Source organism: Mobula hypostoma, chromosome 27, assembly GCF_963921235.1.
Source record: "Mobula hypostoma chromosome 27, sMobHyp1.1, whole genome shotgun sequence".
Classification (NCBI taxonomy): Eukaryota; Metazoa; Chordata; class Chondrichthyes; order Myliobatiformes; family Myliobatidae; genus Mobula; species Mobula hypostoma.
Genome location: NC_086123.1, coordinates 18,778,069 through 18,792,901, shown reverse-complemented (window position 1 = coordinate 18,792,901; position 14,833 = coordinate 18,778,069). Strand labels below are relative to the sequence as shown.

General features: G+C 39.5%; 1 protein-coding gene across 7 annotated transcripts in view; it reads right to left on the bottom strand.

Moving 5' to 3' along the window:
- clip1a (CAP-GLY domain containing linker protein 1a) overlaps positions 1 to 14,833 on the bottom strand; it is a 153,988-nt gene that overhangs the window by 87,801 nt on the left and 51,354 nt on the right. For all 7 annotated transcript variants that reach the window (XM_063034136.1, XM_063034133.1, XM_063034135.1 and 4 more), the window contains exon 4: positions 155 to 279. In XM_063034136.1, the coding sequence (XP_062890206.1) occupies positions 155 to 279 (125 nt within the window). The remainder of the gene's footprint in view (positions 1 to 154; positions 280 to 14,833) is intronic.

Genomic DNA, 14,833 nt, shown 5'->3' with positions numbered 1-14,833 from the left:
TTATTCTTTCAACATACAGTTCGAAACAAACGTGTAGCTACATATCTCAATTTATAACCTTCAAGATTGTCAACTATTAATCTCCATTGTGAAAATTGTGTGATGCTTCACAAATGACATGGTTTCAAAGAGCTCAGTCTTAAACAAAGCAAACCTTGTTCCAGCCACAGCTCCATCATTCTTTCCGAGGGGTTCATCCAGTTCCACTCCACACCATTCCCCCTTAGCAAAATCAGTTTCTCCTAAGAAGCGCACCACTCCTGCTTTAGTACCACCAACCTACAGAAATGCCAAACAAACATCAAAAGTTAGTACTTTTCAAGAAAAACCTTTGGTTAAATCTAATGATGGATCAGATCCGTGTTATATACAGCATCTGCACTTTTTACTATTTGCAATAACTACCAAAATTATTAATATTAAAGTTCAACTTCAGACCTAAAGTTACTGCAATAGAATTACAAATAAAAGGGCCTCCTTGAAATTTTGTAATGATATATTCTCCCCTTCTACATGACAAAACCCCAATATGTAACCATGCATATATTTGCACATCACTGGAGTCACTTTAACAGAAATTAAAACTTTATTTTAAGACTAACCAGCAAAACCACCAGGGGAAGCAGACAAACCAACTGACTTTGCCCCTCCCCGCAACCATTCTGTGAACTCTAGGCTAATTCTTGCTCTGGGTTAATCTAATCAGAGCAATTAAATGTGGACACAAGTAGCTTCATGTAATTAACCGCTAAACCTAAAACTATTCTTAGATGAGTAGCCATTTATTATGTAAAGTGCCAGGACTATCAAAGGAGCTATCTATAATCTCATTAGACTCAGTGTCTGGATTGCCTAGTTTGCTGGTTTGGACAGCCAGAGTTGAAAGGAACAAATACACAAGGCTGGGGTCTGAAATATAGAACAATGTTGGTTGTAGCCCTGGACTAGAGCCAGTAAGAAGGTGACCCAGGAGGTTCAGGTGACCATAAGCCAATGGGCTGGAGATCTCTCATTTCACCTGATGAGGAACACTATAAGAGTCAGGAGCTCCAAGTGCGCAATGGCGATAACTCTCCAGCAACCAGAGACCAACCATTGTAGATGAGGAGGACCCCATAGACACGTGGAGTTTGGGACCATGAGGAACGCCGGGCCAGCATAGACTCCTTTTCCGGGTGATACCTTTTCTCTTCATTGACTGTTCATGGAGGATCAGGGAATTACAGTGGGTGTGCACACAGGTAGTTAAGTTTGAGAACCCACGTGCTTTTTAGTTGAGACAATAAAGGTTATTTGCCAGCAAATACAGATTCTCTCTGTGCCTCCCTGATCATTGTTACAAGTCTAATGGATCAGCAATAATCAAGTAAAGATTTATAATTTGCCAGTTCCATCATTAAACTTTAAAGCCGGTAATGTTGGAATGGAATAGCATATTCTTATTTATTGGGACCCATGTTGATGATTTATCAGTAATCTGAAAGAAAAGCAATTTGGTTGTTGATATATATATTTAAAAAAAAAACAGAAAGATGAAAGAGAACAGGACCAGAAAGTCAAGTTAATGATGCTTGACAGCAAGTTTTCCTACAGTAGTTGTTAGAGTGCCTTCATGTTATTTTGCTTTGGAGGATGTTGGGCACATATTGTGTAGGCAATTGATTAAGTTTAAAGTCAAAGAGTAATCAATATCAAAATTAAATGACCAAATCAATAAAAATGCATTGCTTAATAATGTAAATCCAGTTGTAATAAATGTTCTAAAATAAATTTAGGCCACAGAAGTGTCAAAAGGAAACACGATGCTTAAAGCAAGTCATGTTTATTTATAATATATTGTCACAGCCTCAGGCGGTTATATTATTAACGAGAATTTGAAATGACACCAGAGTTCCAGAAAAGATGCTGCTGACAAGAATTAAAAATCTGCCTGCCATCGCTCAACACTACCCCCAAGCTATCAATTTCCTTTACAATTGAAAATTCCTTGAGAGAGAGAAAAACACTCAGAGATCAGGAACCGAAAACAAAAGCTAAGTGAGGGGTTACGCTGCTTAACTGGAGATGTCGAGAGATCATAAAATGAAGGATGTTAAACAATGATGAATTTTACGGTTAGTTTTGTTTGATTCTCAGCAGCTGCCAAAATCCTGCAGATTGAAAATTGTTTATGTATAAAGACTACCTAATTTATGCTATTCTCTTAGCCATACAAGGCTATTGAGACGGTAGGAGGCCCTGAATTTCTGAGGTGACAATGAACACGATGCAGACCAAGATAATTATAAAATTGACCAAGAGTGAACAAAAATATCACAAGTAATGAAAAGTTTTGCACTCCAAGTATTAAAAAGAAACAAAATGAAGACCAATAAGCAGATGGCTATCCTATAGCTGTCATCAATCACACTTATTTTATTATCAGCACACTTCAATTGTATCTTTTGGAAATTCCCTCATTAACAAGATTCACTGACATATTAGTTGAAAATACCAGTGTGAAAATGGACCATTTCTTTCTTCCAGTTCAGCTATAAAGTTCAGTCTAGCTCTCTGGATCCCCAGAATAAGAACTACCCAGATATTTCCTGCTCATACACATTGAACCTTGTTAAATTTTGGTTTTAAAAAAATCAACAGTAATTTAACTTTAAATTCCTCTGCGTTATTACTTTGGAGGACCTGGGCCCAGCACGCAAGTGCAATTATGAAGAAAGCACAGCAGCGACACTACTTCCTGAGGAGTTTGCGGAGATATGGCCCGACATCTAAAACTTTGACAAACTTCTAAAGCTGTTACATGGTGAGTACATTGACTGCCTGCATTACAGCCTGGTATGGAAACACCAATGCCCTTGAATGGTAAATTTTGCAAAGCGTAGTGGATACGGCTCGTTGATCACAATAACACCCTTCCCACCAGTGAGCACATCTACTTGAAACACTATGGCAGGAAAACAACATCCATCATCAGGGAACCCCACCACCCAGGACATGCTCTCTTCGCGCTGCTACCATCAGGAAGGTGGTAAAGAAGCCTCAGAACTCACACCACCAGGTTCTTGAACCAAACGGGATAACCTCACTTGCCCCATCATTGAAATGTTCCCAGAACCAATGGACTCACTTTCAAGGACTCTTCATCTCATGTTCTAGATATTTACTGCTTATTTATTATTTCCTTCTTTTTGTATTTGCAGAGTTTGTTGTCTTCTGCATTCTGACTGAACACCCAACTTGGGTGGTCTTTCATTGATTCTTTCATAGTTATTATTCCAGAGATTTATTGAATATGCCTGAAAGAAAATGAATCTCAGGGTTGTAAATGGTGACACTTACATACTTTGATAGTAAATTTACTTTGATCTTTGAACTTTAAAGAGACTGAATCCGTGTGGTCCATAATTAACATTAGTTTACATTGATTCCAAACGTTGAATGAGACAGGATGGACAATTAGATCAAAGATTAATTCATTAGTAAGCAAAGATGAATTACAGTACAAAAAATATAAAGCTGCCCTCTGTCTTTCTTAACCCGGTGCCAAGCTAAATATTCCATTTTGTATTACTGTACATGATAAAGTGCACGTGTGCTTCTGTAAACAAGTTCACCAAAAATTTGCTTCAAATGTGCTCTGAAAACCAGGCTGCTTAAATTTGAAACAAGAGAAAGTCTGCAGATGCTGGAAATCCTGCCGAAGGGTTTCAGCCCGAAACTCCGACTATATGCTTTTCCTAGGTGCTGCCTGGCCTGCTAAGTTCCTCCAACACTGTGTGTGTGTTGCTCTGCTTAAATTTTAGCTCACATAGAACTTAAATGTGGCATAGACAACTGGGCCAAATAACACAAGTTAGAAAATAAACAAAAGTTCCACATTATTGTAATAAATGCCATCAAAAAAAATTAGGCTGGTAAGAAAGACTAACTATTAAAAGTGAAGAGAGAGGGATGAGTTCTGTCATTTGTAAGAACAAATATGTGTCAGATTTTTGAAATTAATAATATCATGCGAGCTCATTGGTAGACATTGCTGCCTAGAAGTTGGGCTGTCTGTAATTGCATGCCTGTCATGCATCGATATCATGTTTGGCACAGTTATAACACAACCTTTAAATCTAAATTGTTGCACTGTAGTCTGAAACTGCCAAATAAAGTTCACTCGCAGCGGCCACACCCCGGTAAACTGTCTCGGCAGACGGGCCAAACTAGGTGAGGGTAGTCGATGGGTCTTCGACCCTCGGTGAGGTAGGGGATCTGCCTATCCCAGCGTGTTAAGTCTGGCCATGGCAGATTGAGCGGAAGAGACCAATTAATGGTCCAACGGTCAAGAAGGCAGGCCAGCAGGCGTTGTGGAGCGCTAGGAGCACGACAAGGCACTTAGACGTCCTGGTCATCCACTACAAGAGGTGGTAATCTCTTTCTCACCCAGCAGAAGGCAAAGGCAAATCACTGCTGTAACCTGCCACGAACATGATTTCCCAACATGTCAGAGCAGCATGGAGGGAAATCATCCGCCAACTGGAAATTCCAGATGCGACCTAACGACGACTTCAAACAACTGGTTTCATAGCAACCTCAATCTACGTATTAATGAAACCTTGTGGTCTTAAAAGTGTCAGTACACCATAAGTCCTGTCAAAGGGTTTCAGCCAAAAACTTCGACTGTACTCTTTTCCTAGATGCTGCCTGGCCTGCTGAGTTCCTCCAGCATTTTGTGTGTGTGTGTGTGTGTGTGTGTGTGTGTGTGTGTGTGTGTTGCTCAGATTTTCTCTTGTTTGTGATTGGAGTACACAATAATACAGCTTCAAGCCTACTGACAGAGTGAATAACTAAAAATATAAAATGCTAATTGAACTGAGCTCAGCATTATATTGCTAGAACAAAGTGCCCCAAAGTCGTCATTCTGTAGAATAAAAATCAGCCATAATTTAGTTATTTGTACTATCTCCAGGTCTGTAATATCTTGCACCTTGAATACTGTTCCTCCTTAGGAACAGTGCCTCGAATATCCCAGAACATATAGTGCCTTCAATCTTGCCAGAATATAATGTCTTCACCAGTGTGGGAAACTCTCGGTCTCTTCAGTGACTGACTGCAGCCCAAGCAAAACAAGCAGCTTATCCAATTTCATTGTCTCTCTAACCTCAGGATAACCTTTGTATTGCTGCTAAAATCCACTCTGTTCCACAATTTTCCAGTACAGTACATTCTAGGGCAACTTGCCATAGAAAGTATGCTGTAGTCATCCACTTCCCAGATTATTATTCAGAAAACTGAACTCAACCAAATTCTAACTCAGCAGTGGGGCCTACATACACATCTGTAGTACAGTAACGCTGACTCAAAACTGCTAAGAAAACAGCTGACAAACCCAAGTTCAAAGCTGTGAACACAGCCCATCGATCATCCATTTCTAAACTCTACACAGAGCCCATTAGTGAAGTGCAGCTGTAAAAATGCCAGTGGAAGTTAGCCAATAAGTTAGTAATTTCCACAAGGGCAAAAACTGGCACTTCAGAGCAATTTCCTGCAACAACTCATTTCAACCAAAGGATTATGTCCCTGTAGACACCAAGCAACTAAAGAGGCAGAAGATGTATGTTCACTTTAACACTTTGCTCAAATGGTTTACCTGATCTCTCTCAATATTGCCAGACTTAAACATGTTACTATGAGCTGGTTGCATATTTGTAAGCATCTTTATGTGTAATTAATTCTAGTGACTATTTCTATGAATAAATGTTGCAATAAAAAATGGTTTCGTTGGGAAGTCTCATGGGAATGTAATATGGCAGGGTTGTTACTGACAAATTGCTGTGTTATTTCTGTAAGAATGGTTCTTCAAGATTTGCACGATGTCAGAAAACCTACAAACGTGACAGTAGAAAGAGGAAGGGGATTCCTTAAACTTGTTGCTCTGAAGGATAGGGTACACCCAATGCCATAGGGAAGTGGAAAGTTATTGCCTTTTCTTGGTTATCCCTCACTCGCAACAAGTTTTGCATGTTGTAAATCCCCCTATGTACAAGCATACAAGCATTGAGAAAAAGGGATTCCTGAGAGTGCCTGGCACAGGAAGTTGTTAAGCAAACATACAAATAAAAGCCGGGGTGGGGGGAAGAGGTAATGTTGGAGAACAATAAAAACAAAGCACAGCACAGTCCCCTAGGATTACATCACAAACTTGAAAATTCTATAATTAAAGACAAAGGTAGCAGGTGCATGGGACAACATCACATACAAGATGAAGTTGATGCCACAAAATTATCTCCTGGCTTAAGAAATAAATCACCCATTCCTCATCGTCACTGCATACAAATCCTCAATCCCTTCCCAATGACAATGGCAGAAACTTCATCAAAAAGAATGCAATGACTCTAAACTATAGCTCACCACTGGTTCATGGGCAATCAGGGATAAATAACGAATGAGGGTCTTGCCAGCAAAAGCCACATCCCATAAGAAAGGGAAAACAAAAATGGATGTAGTTTTATTGCACTGGGAACCATGAGCTCAAAACAGAATCCTGAGATAGAACTAGATGACATCAAATGGTTAGTATGTGCCTCAATGCCAAATGAAAACTAAAGCAAGCCATAAACTATGGTCTCCCCAGTGGACTTTAGAACAAATACCATGAAATAATGACTAAACAAAAGCCTCTCTAATATTAATTTCAATTTAGTTATATTGTGATAAGCAAGTGAACAAAACATGACCCTTACAAAGCTGCTCCATTACGGCTATAACACACGCATCTATCTGACACTGTGGTCCCAGTCACATAAACCAGGCCCAAGTCAATCAGGATAATTACTGTCCAGTCAGTCTACCTTGTTGATTGAAAAGAGATATTGATCATGCTATCAGTAACGACTGGTCAGTGATTTGCAGAACAGAGCATTGGTGTCCCAATATAGACCATTAAGCTGAAGTACAGAGATGTGGCAAGGATGACTACCCCTGATATGCCACAACTGACAAGCATTGAACCAGGGAACATGAGCATAGCTGAAGTCAATGTGGTTGATGAGAAACACACTTCAATTGCTGGGTTCATAGCAACCATAAAAAGGAAGGTCAATCACACATGAAGGCTGTTGGGATTCCCAAGGACAGAATGCTAGACCAAACATTTTCAACAATATCTTCCATCCCACATTCCACAAAACCATCACCAGATCAAAAATAGGAAACTTCAATGCAGAGTGCCATCCTGGACAAAGAAGCCCTCATATTTGACAACCTGTCCACTAGCTTATGTATTCACTCCCCATGAATGACGCTGGCAATCCTTAGTAGCATCAACAAAATACACTGAAGCAATTCTTCAAATAGCAGCTCCCAAATCCATGACTCCTACCACCAAAAAGGACAAGAACAGTAACATAATTATAAGCAAATCACAGCACCCCACTCCCCCAAGCCGCAACTACTGAGTCATATGTAACCAGACTAGTTCCTCCATCTTCATTGGATCAAGTTCCTGCAACTACCTGCCAACACATTGACAGAAGATTTTCACTGCAGCAATTTAAACAAGCAGCTTACCACCACCACTTTCTCAAGGGGAACTTAAGGATGATGAATAATTGATAGATTTGCCAGCAATACATAAACATTAAAACGATTTACCTTGACACAGAAGGACCGTCTTAAGGATGAGATTTACACACTGGCAATATCACTCATTTTCTCTAGAAGAGGAAAGCAGTCAATGGCATGCAATGAGTCCTTAGTTTCTTTTAAAATAGAAAGTTCTGTTTTTAAAAGCTTCTTGTATATTTCCTTTATGTATCTTTTAATCCAATTTTTCTTTCCCCATGAACTTCTCTGTATTACTTTAATTTATCCTTATTCTATTGTACAAGTTAGGCTAGACCAGTGGCTCCCAAAGTGGGTGATATCAGCCCCTGGGGGGGGGGGGGGTGATAAAGTTAAAGGGGGTGCTCAATAGCAAATTGGGCAGCTGAGGAATAACAGGCATAATTGAAGAAATGAATTACTGATTATAAGCATTTGATCCTCAGTGCCTCATAGTTGATTACAATGATCACGTAATCACCTCATCTCTTGCTAACCCACCATTCTCCTAGACTTTGCTCTAAGTGTGCTATAGTTGTTGAAAAGCAATGTGACACTTCTATATTTGGCATATCATGAGAAATCTGGCCTGAAGAAATTGTGTTACCTCTGGCTCAGCCTGCACATTATTGCTGTTCACTACTTGTTGGCTTGTACGATTCCCATACTCTAATCAAAGTTGAAAGTAAATTATCAAAGTACATATATGTCACCATATAGAACACAAGACATTCATTTTCCTGTGGGCTTACTCGATAAATCCATAATAGAATAGTAACCAGTTGGGCAAAAGACAACAAACTATGCAAATATAAAAAGAAAGAAATAATAATAAATATAGAAAACATGAGATGAAGGGTCCTTGAAAGTGAGTCCATAGGTTTCTGGGAACACATCAATGATGGGGCAAGTGAAATTGAATGAAGTTATCCCCTTTTAGTTCAAGAGCCCAGTGGTTGAGGAGTAATATCCGATCCTGAACCCGGTGGTCTGAGTCCTGAGGCTCCTGTACCTTCTTCCTAGTGAGAAGAAAGCATGTCCTAGGTGGTTGGGGTCCCTGATGATGGACGTTGCTTTCTTGCAATAATGCTTTGTGTAGATATGTTCAATGGTAGGGTGTACTTCACACAAGATGGACTGGGCTGTATCTACTATGTTTTGTAGGATTTTCTTCAAGGGTGTTTGCGTTCCATACCGGGCTGTGATGCAGGTAGTCAATATACTCTCCACTACAGTTCTACAAAATTTGTCGAAGTTTTAGATGTCATGCCAAATCTTCACAAACTCCCAAGGAAGTGGAGGCGCTGCCATGTTTCTTCATTATTGTACTTGCCTGCTGAGTCCTCTGAAATTATAACACTGAGGAATTTAAAATTGCTGACCCTTTCTACCTCTGATCTTCCAATCAGGACTGGTTCATGGACTTCTGGTTGCCTCTTAATGAAGTCAATAATCAGTTTCTTAGTCTTGCATAACAATAAGAGGTTGTTGTTATGGCACCACTCAACCAGACTTTCAATCTCCCTCCTGTATGCTGATTCATCATCAGCTTTGATTCGGCCTTCGACAGTGATGTTGTCAGGGAACTTGAATATGACATTCGAGTTGTGCTTAGCTACACAGTCATTAAGTATAAAGTGAGTAGAGCAGGGGGCTAAGTACACAGCCTTGTGGTGCACCTGTGCTGATGGAGATCATGGAGCAGATGTTGCTACCAATCTGAACTGACTGATGTCCAGGAAATTAAGGATCCAATTGCACAAGGAGGTATTAAGGCCAAGGTCTTGAAGCTTATTGGTTATTTTTGAGGGGATGATGGTACTGAATGCTGAGCTGTAGTTGATAAAGAACATCCTGATATATGAATCATTGCTGTCCAGAAGTTCCAGGATTGAGTGAAAAGCCAGTGAGATGGCATCTGTTGTGCACCTGATGCTCTGGTAGGCAAATTAAGAGTGGATCCAAGTCACTCCTCAGGCAGAAGGAGATAATGCAGTAACATAATTCCTGTGATTTTACGTATGGCTTTCAATGGGGTAAAGTTCAGAATCTACTCTTTCAAATGGTCTTGACAGCATTTCTCAGGCCCACAACTAAACAGAAATATTGCTGCCCCACTTTAGGTACCTTCATATCGGTTTTGCTTGAGCTATGATGGTATAATAACGTTTCCCTTTATTGATCGCAGTGCTCGAGATTGGACTTACACAATAGGTAACAACCATGGTCGTTAATCCATAATGAAAATGGTAGAAGCAGACCAAATGAAAAAGTGTAGACAGTACAGTGTGGAGTATCGGAAATATGGATTTGTACCAGCACCAAGCAACCAACAAGAGCCAATGCAACTGCTGCGTGATTTATTTTTTCAAATGAGACAATGAAACTGTCCTGGCTCCTTAAATATTTGGAGAGAATATACTCTGATAAAGCAAATGAGAACTTGGCTTATTTTCAGTCACTTTGTGAACATTTTCAGAAACTGAAAACACTTTAAACCATGCTTACCTTCACTTTACACCAAAACAATGATGGCTTGTGTGCTTCATACAACATTTCACTGCTCATTTGCTAAATCTGGAAAGCCCAATACAATTGGAGAAAAACTGATTTTGCCAGCAGTAAGGGAGGTTCTGAGTATGGTTTGGTGTAAATCACCAGACTAAATAATTAAAGTGATTCTGCTCAGCAACAACTCTGTTCAAAAGACAAATAGATGAAATGTTTGAGAATGTGGAAGACACACTGTGCAACATACTTAGTACAACAGGATTTGCTCAGCAGTTGGATGAGTCAAATTTGCCAGGAAATGAATAGAACAAAGAACATAGAAATCTACAGCACATTTACAGCCCTTTGGCCTACAATCTTGTGCCGATCAATAACCTACTCGAGAAACTGCCCAGAATTTCCCTACTGCATAGCCCTCTATTTTTCTAAGCTCTGTGTACCTATCTAGGAGTCGAGTAAAAGACCCCATTGTATCCGCCTCTACCACCTTTACTGGCAGTGCATTCCATCCACCCACCACTCTCTGTGTAAAAAACTCACCTCCAACATCCCACTTGCACCTACTTCCAAGCACCTCAAAACTATGCCCCCTCATGTTAGCTACTTCAGTCCAGGGGTAAAAGCCTCTGGCTATCCACATGGTCAATGCCTCTCATCATCTTATACACATCTATCAGGTCACCACTCATCCTTCTTCACTCCAAGGAGAAAAGGCCAAGTTCACTCAACCTATTCTCATAAGGCATGCTCTCCAATCCAGGCAACATCCTTGTAAATCTCCTTTGCACTCTTTCTCTGTAGTATCCACATCCTTCCTGTAATGAGTTGACCAGAACTGAAATGAACAGAAAAGAATCTTTGTTTCTTGGTTATGTTGGCTTCATGAAAGATGAAAGCATGGTTCAAGAGTTGTCATTTGCAAGGGACACTAGAAACAGATACGAAAAGAAGTCAATATTTTGGGTTGTTGAGTAATTTTACAAAGAGACCATTACGCTCATCAACATTCTTGCTTGTACAACAGTTGGGGCATCATCAATGACAGGGCATCACTGTGGAAAGCTGTACCTGACATAATTACATTCATGGTGTAATTCACAGGCAACATTTTGTCGCAAAAAACTTAAGTGATCAGCTACATAAATCATTAAATACTGTTATCACAGCAGTAAATAAAATCATGTCCCTTTCAATGAATTGTTCTCAATTTGACTATTTTGAGAAATTGTTTTGTGAGACTATTTTGTATTGAGCATGAAGAACCATTCGTATGCTGAAGTCAAGTGGCTCTCAAAAGGGAACTGCTTTAGATGCTTTTTGAAACTGTGATAAAATTCCTTTAAGATTCAAATGCTTTATTCAGTAATCAACTCAAGAATATTAGCCATGACATTGCGAGTAATTCTGACAACTAAGTTTTGAAATCAATCTTCAATTGTAAGAAAATGATGTGAACCTTATCAAAATCAAATCAGCAATCTCCACATTTTATCCAAGATAGCCCTATTTTAGTGCAACATTGGATGTAGCATTTCTCCCCCCAATTTCTGAGCCTCTCTGAGTTGGAAGAGAAAGAAAGAACACTAGATGATGGTCTTCAAGTATCCTGCACCCATCCTGTGAGCTGCATAAAGACATGTCAGAGAGATTTCAGGATCTTCTCAATCCAAATTCCAGATTGGGTAATAAATCCATTCCTGAACTCTCCTGAATAAGGGATTAACAAGGAAGGATGAAGGAAGAACTGATTTTGCTGCAAAATGACTCTGAGTTGAAGCAGAGGTTCATAAAAAAAAAGTCATATCAAGACTTTTGGTTACAGAAAGAAATTTCTGAACGCTCTTCTGCACCGGGGAAAAAGGATTTTGTTACCTTTTCAACACCTAATTTAGTGGAGCGTGGTTTCAGTGCAGTCGCCCAACTTTATTCAAAGCAATGAAACAAACTGCAAATTACTGAACGTAGGAATCTGAGACTCCTTCTGAGAGACATTCAACCTGATGTTGAGAAGCTGGTATCACTGCACCAAGCCCATGCATCACGTTGAAAGGTGAAAAAGCAATGAAATAGTGAATAGTTGGACCAATAATGTACGTTGTAAAATTGTTGATGAAAATTGTTTTTCCTGTAATTAAATAAAATGATTTTATTTATAGCTTTAAATAGTTTTCAATGAATCTTGCAATTATTTGTCACTGCTTTAAATTTGCAGTTCCTATTTTCTTTCACTGGACAAGCTAAATTAAATTCTTTTATAGTTTTTATGTAATGGTTGGAAAGGGAAAGGTGGGCTCTGGGGATGTGGTCTGGGACCCAAGGGAGCGATAATGCAAAAAAGTTTGGAACTACTGGGCTAGACTATTAATTTGCTCAGTCACCAAAGTCCCAGACTTGCACCATTATCAGCATGTTTTTTCAGCAATCTGAAGAACACAAGGGCTTGAAATTGAAAGGCAAGGATAACATAACCCATTCCTGTTAATTTTGGACTATTAGTGTACACTCAGCTGACTTATTGGTTTACTGCCAAGCTGTCAGGGAGCACTTACTTCACTTCCAAAACCAGTGGGTCCCAACCATAATTTTATGTGCTTCCCTCAACTGTTTGCATCATGGCTCAGTCATGTGCAGAATCAGACAACTTCTCTATTCTGGGTTGCTGAATAAACATTATAAAATAAGGGACCTGAAGCAGATTATAATACAGAGAAAGGTGTAAGCCACTCACCTCCTCCAAAATATTCTGCTATTCCACAAAACTCTGCCTAATAAAGCACACTACCTTCATGAACAGTATACTCTTTAGCTCTGTAAACTTTTTAATACTTTTGGCATTTAGATGATTGAGTTTTTTTGACCAGTGTGGTTTTTTTAAAAAACTTTCTACTACCCTTTGTATGAAGAAGTGTTTCTAAACTTCACCCTTAAAAGGCCAGCTCTTGATTTCATACTTTTGTCCCAATCTTCCAATGAGCAGAAAGAATCTCTCTATTCATTTCATTCCATTCAAGGTACTAAGAATCTCAATCATATCAATCCCTAAATATTAATATTTTAGTGAATACAAATTTAGCAAATGTAATCTCAATTTATTGTTCAATGTTTAAGGTATTGGTCACATTTTGGTGAATATGCATTGCAGTCTTTGCATTTTTTTAACATTACAGTAAGCAAAACCAAAGATTTTGCACAACTATGAAGGATGATTGATAAGTTTGTGGCGCAAGGTAGAAGGAGTCAATTCTAGAAAACCTAGCACATATTTTTCAACATAGTCCCCTCCTACATTTACACACTTAGTCCAGCAGTCATGGAGCATACAGATCTTGGACCTCCAGAAAGTGTCCACAGCAGGGGTGACTGATAAGTTCGTGGCCTAAGGTAGAAGGAGATGAGTTGTACAGCTCTCCTTATATGCACATGCAGTTCAACTCTGATTATGCAGAAAGTTTGAAGTTAATAACTCATCAGGGGTGATTGATAAGTTTGTGGCCTAAGGTAGAAGGTAACTTCAAACTTTAAACCCTGAATAACAGGATGTATAGCACTTGGATTGCCTTGAAGACCATTATAATTAATATGTCTGAAGAGTCTCTTGGTTGGATAATGCCAGGGCCGGTTTGATGAGGTAAACCAGATGATCCAGTGGCTTCAACACTTGCAAGTTGTTCTGGTATTCCATCTGGGTAACCTCCAACCTGATGGCATGAACACTACTTCTCAAACTTTCGTTAATGCCCCACCCCCACTTTGTACCCCATCCCTTATTTATTTATTATTATATTTTTTTCTTTCCCTTTTTCTTCTCTCTTTTTTCTCCCTCTGTCCCTCTCATTATAACTCCTTGCCCATCCTCTGGGCTCCTCCCCCCCTTTCTTTCTCCCTAGGCCTCCCGTCCAATGATCCTCTCCCTTCTCCAGCCTCGTATCCCTTTTGCCAATCAACTTTCCAGCTCTTAGCTCCATCTCTCCCCCTCTTGTCTTCTCCTATCATTTCGGATCTCTCCCTCCCCCTCCCACTTTCAAATCTCTTACAATCTCTTCTTTCGGTTAGTCCTGACGAAGGGTCTCTGCCCGAAATGTCAGCTGTACCTGTTCCTATAGATGCTGCCTGGCCTGCTGTGTTCACCAGCATTTTTTAATGTGTTGCTTGAATTTCCAGCATCTGCAGATTTCCTTGTGTTTGCAAGTTGTTCTTAAATGGGTTCCCCTTATTGCTTGATCCAGGTTATAATAAATTAAAGGATACTTGTGATCCCAGCCTGGATTCTTGGAGGACACCACTAATCACACCCTGGAAACCCAAGTACATTCTCTCTATATCCTAACTCCCTGGCATTTGGTCTCAGACCAGTTTGGAATCAAATCTGTCTAGAACAAGCAAGTACTGCTACAGAATTGCATTTTCATTAAATAGAGGATACTGCCTTGCAGCAAGTTAACCCAGTCTTATGATTCCAGGTTGCAGGTTATGATAATACTGTTCCAAGCACATTAGTACAAAAAAGATAGTATCACATGAACATGAACCCTAATTCATGTTTATCTTACAGCCTGATTGCACAAATACACATCTTACTATAATATCACCACTTCCTTTTCACCACTGAACACAAATTTCTTAGATACAATAGATCATAGATGACAAATTGATTTTAAGAGCACTTACTCATTCAGTAGCAATCAAACTTCACTCCAGAGAAACCGAACAACTTGCCCAGTCTCTGCACATTTAT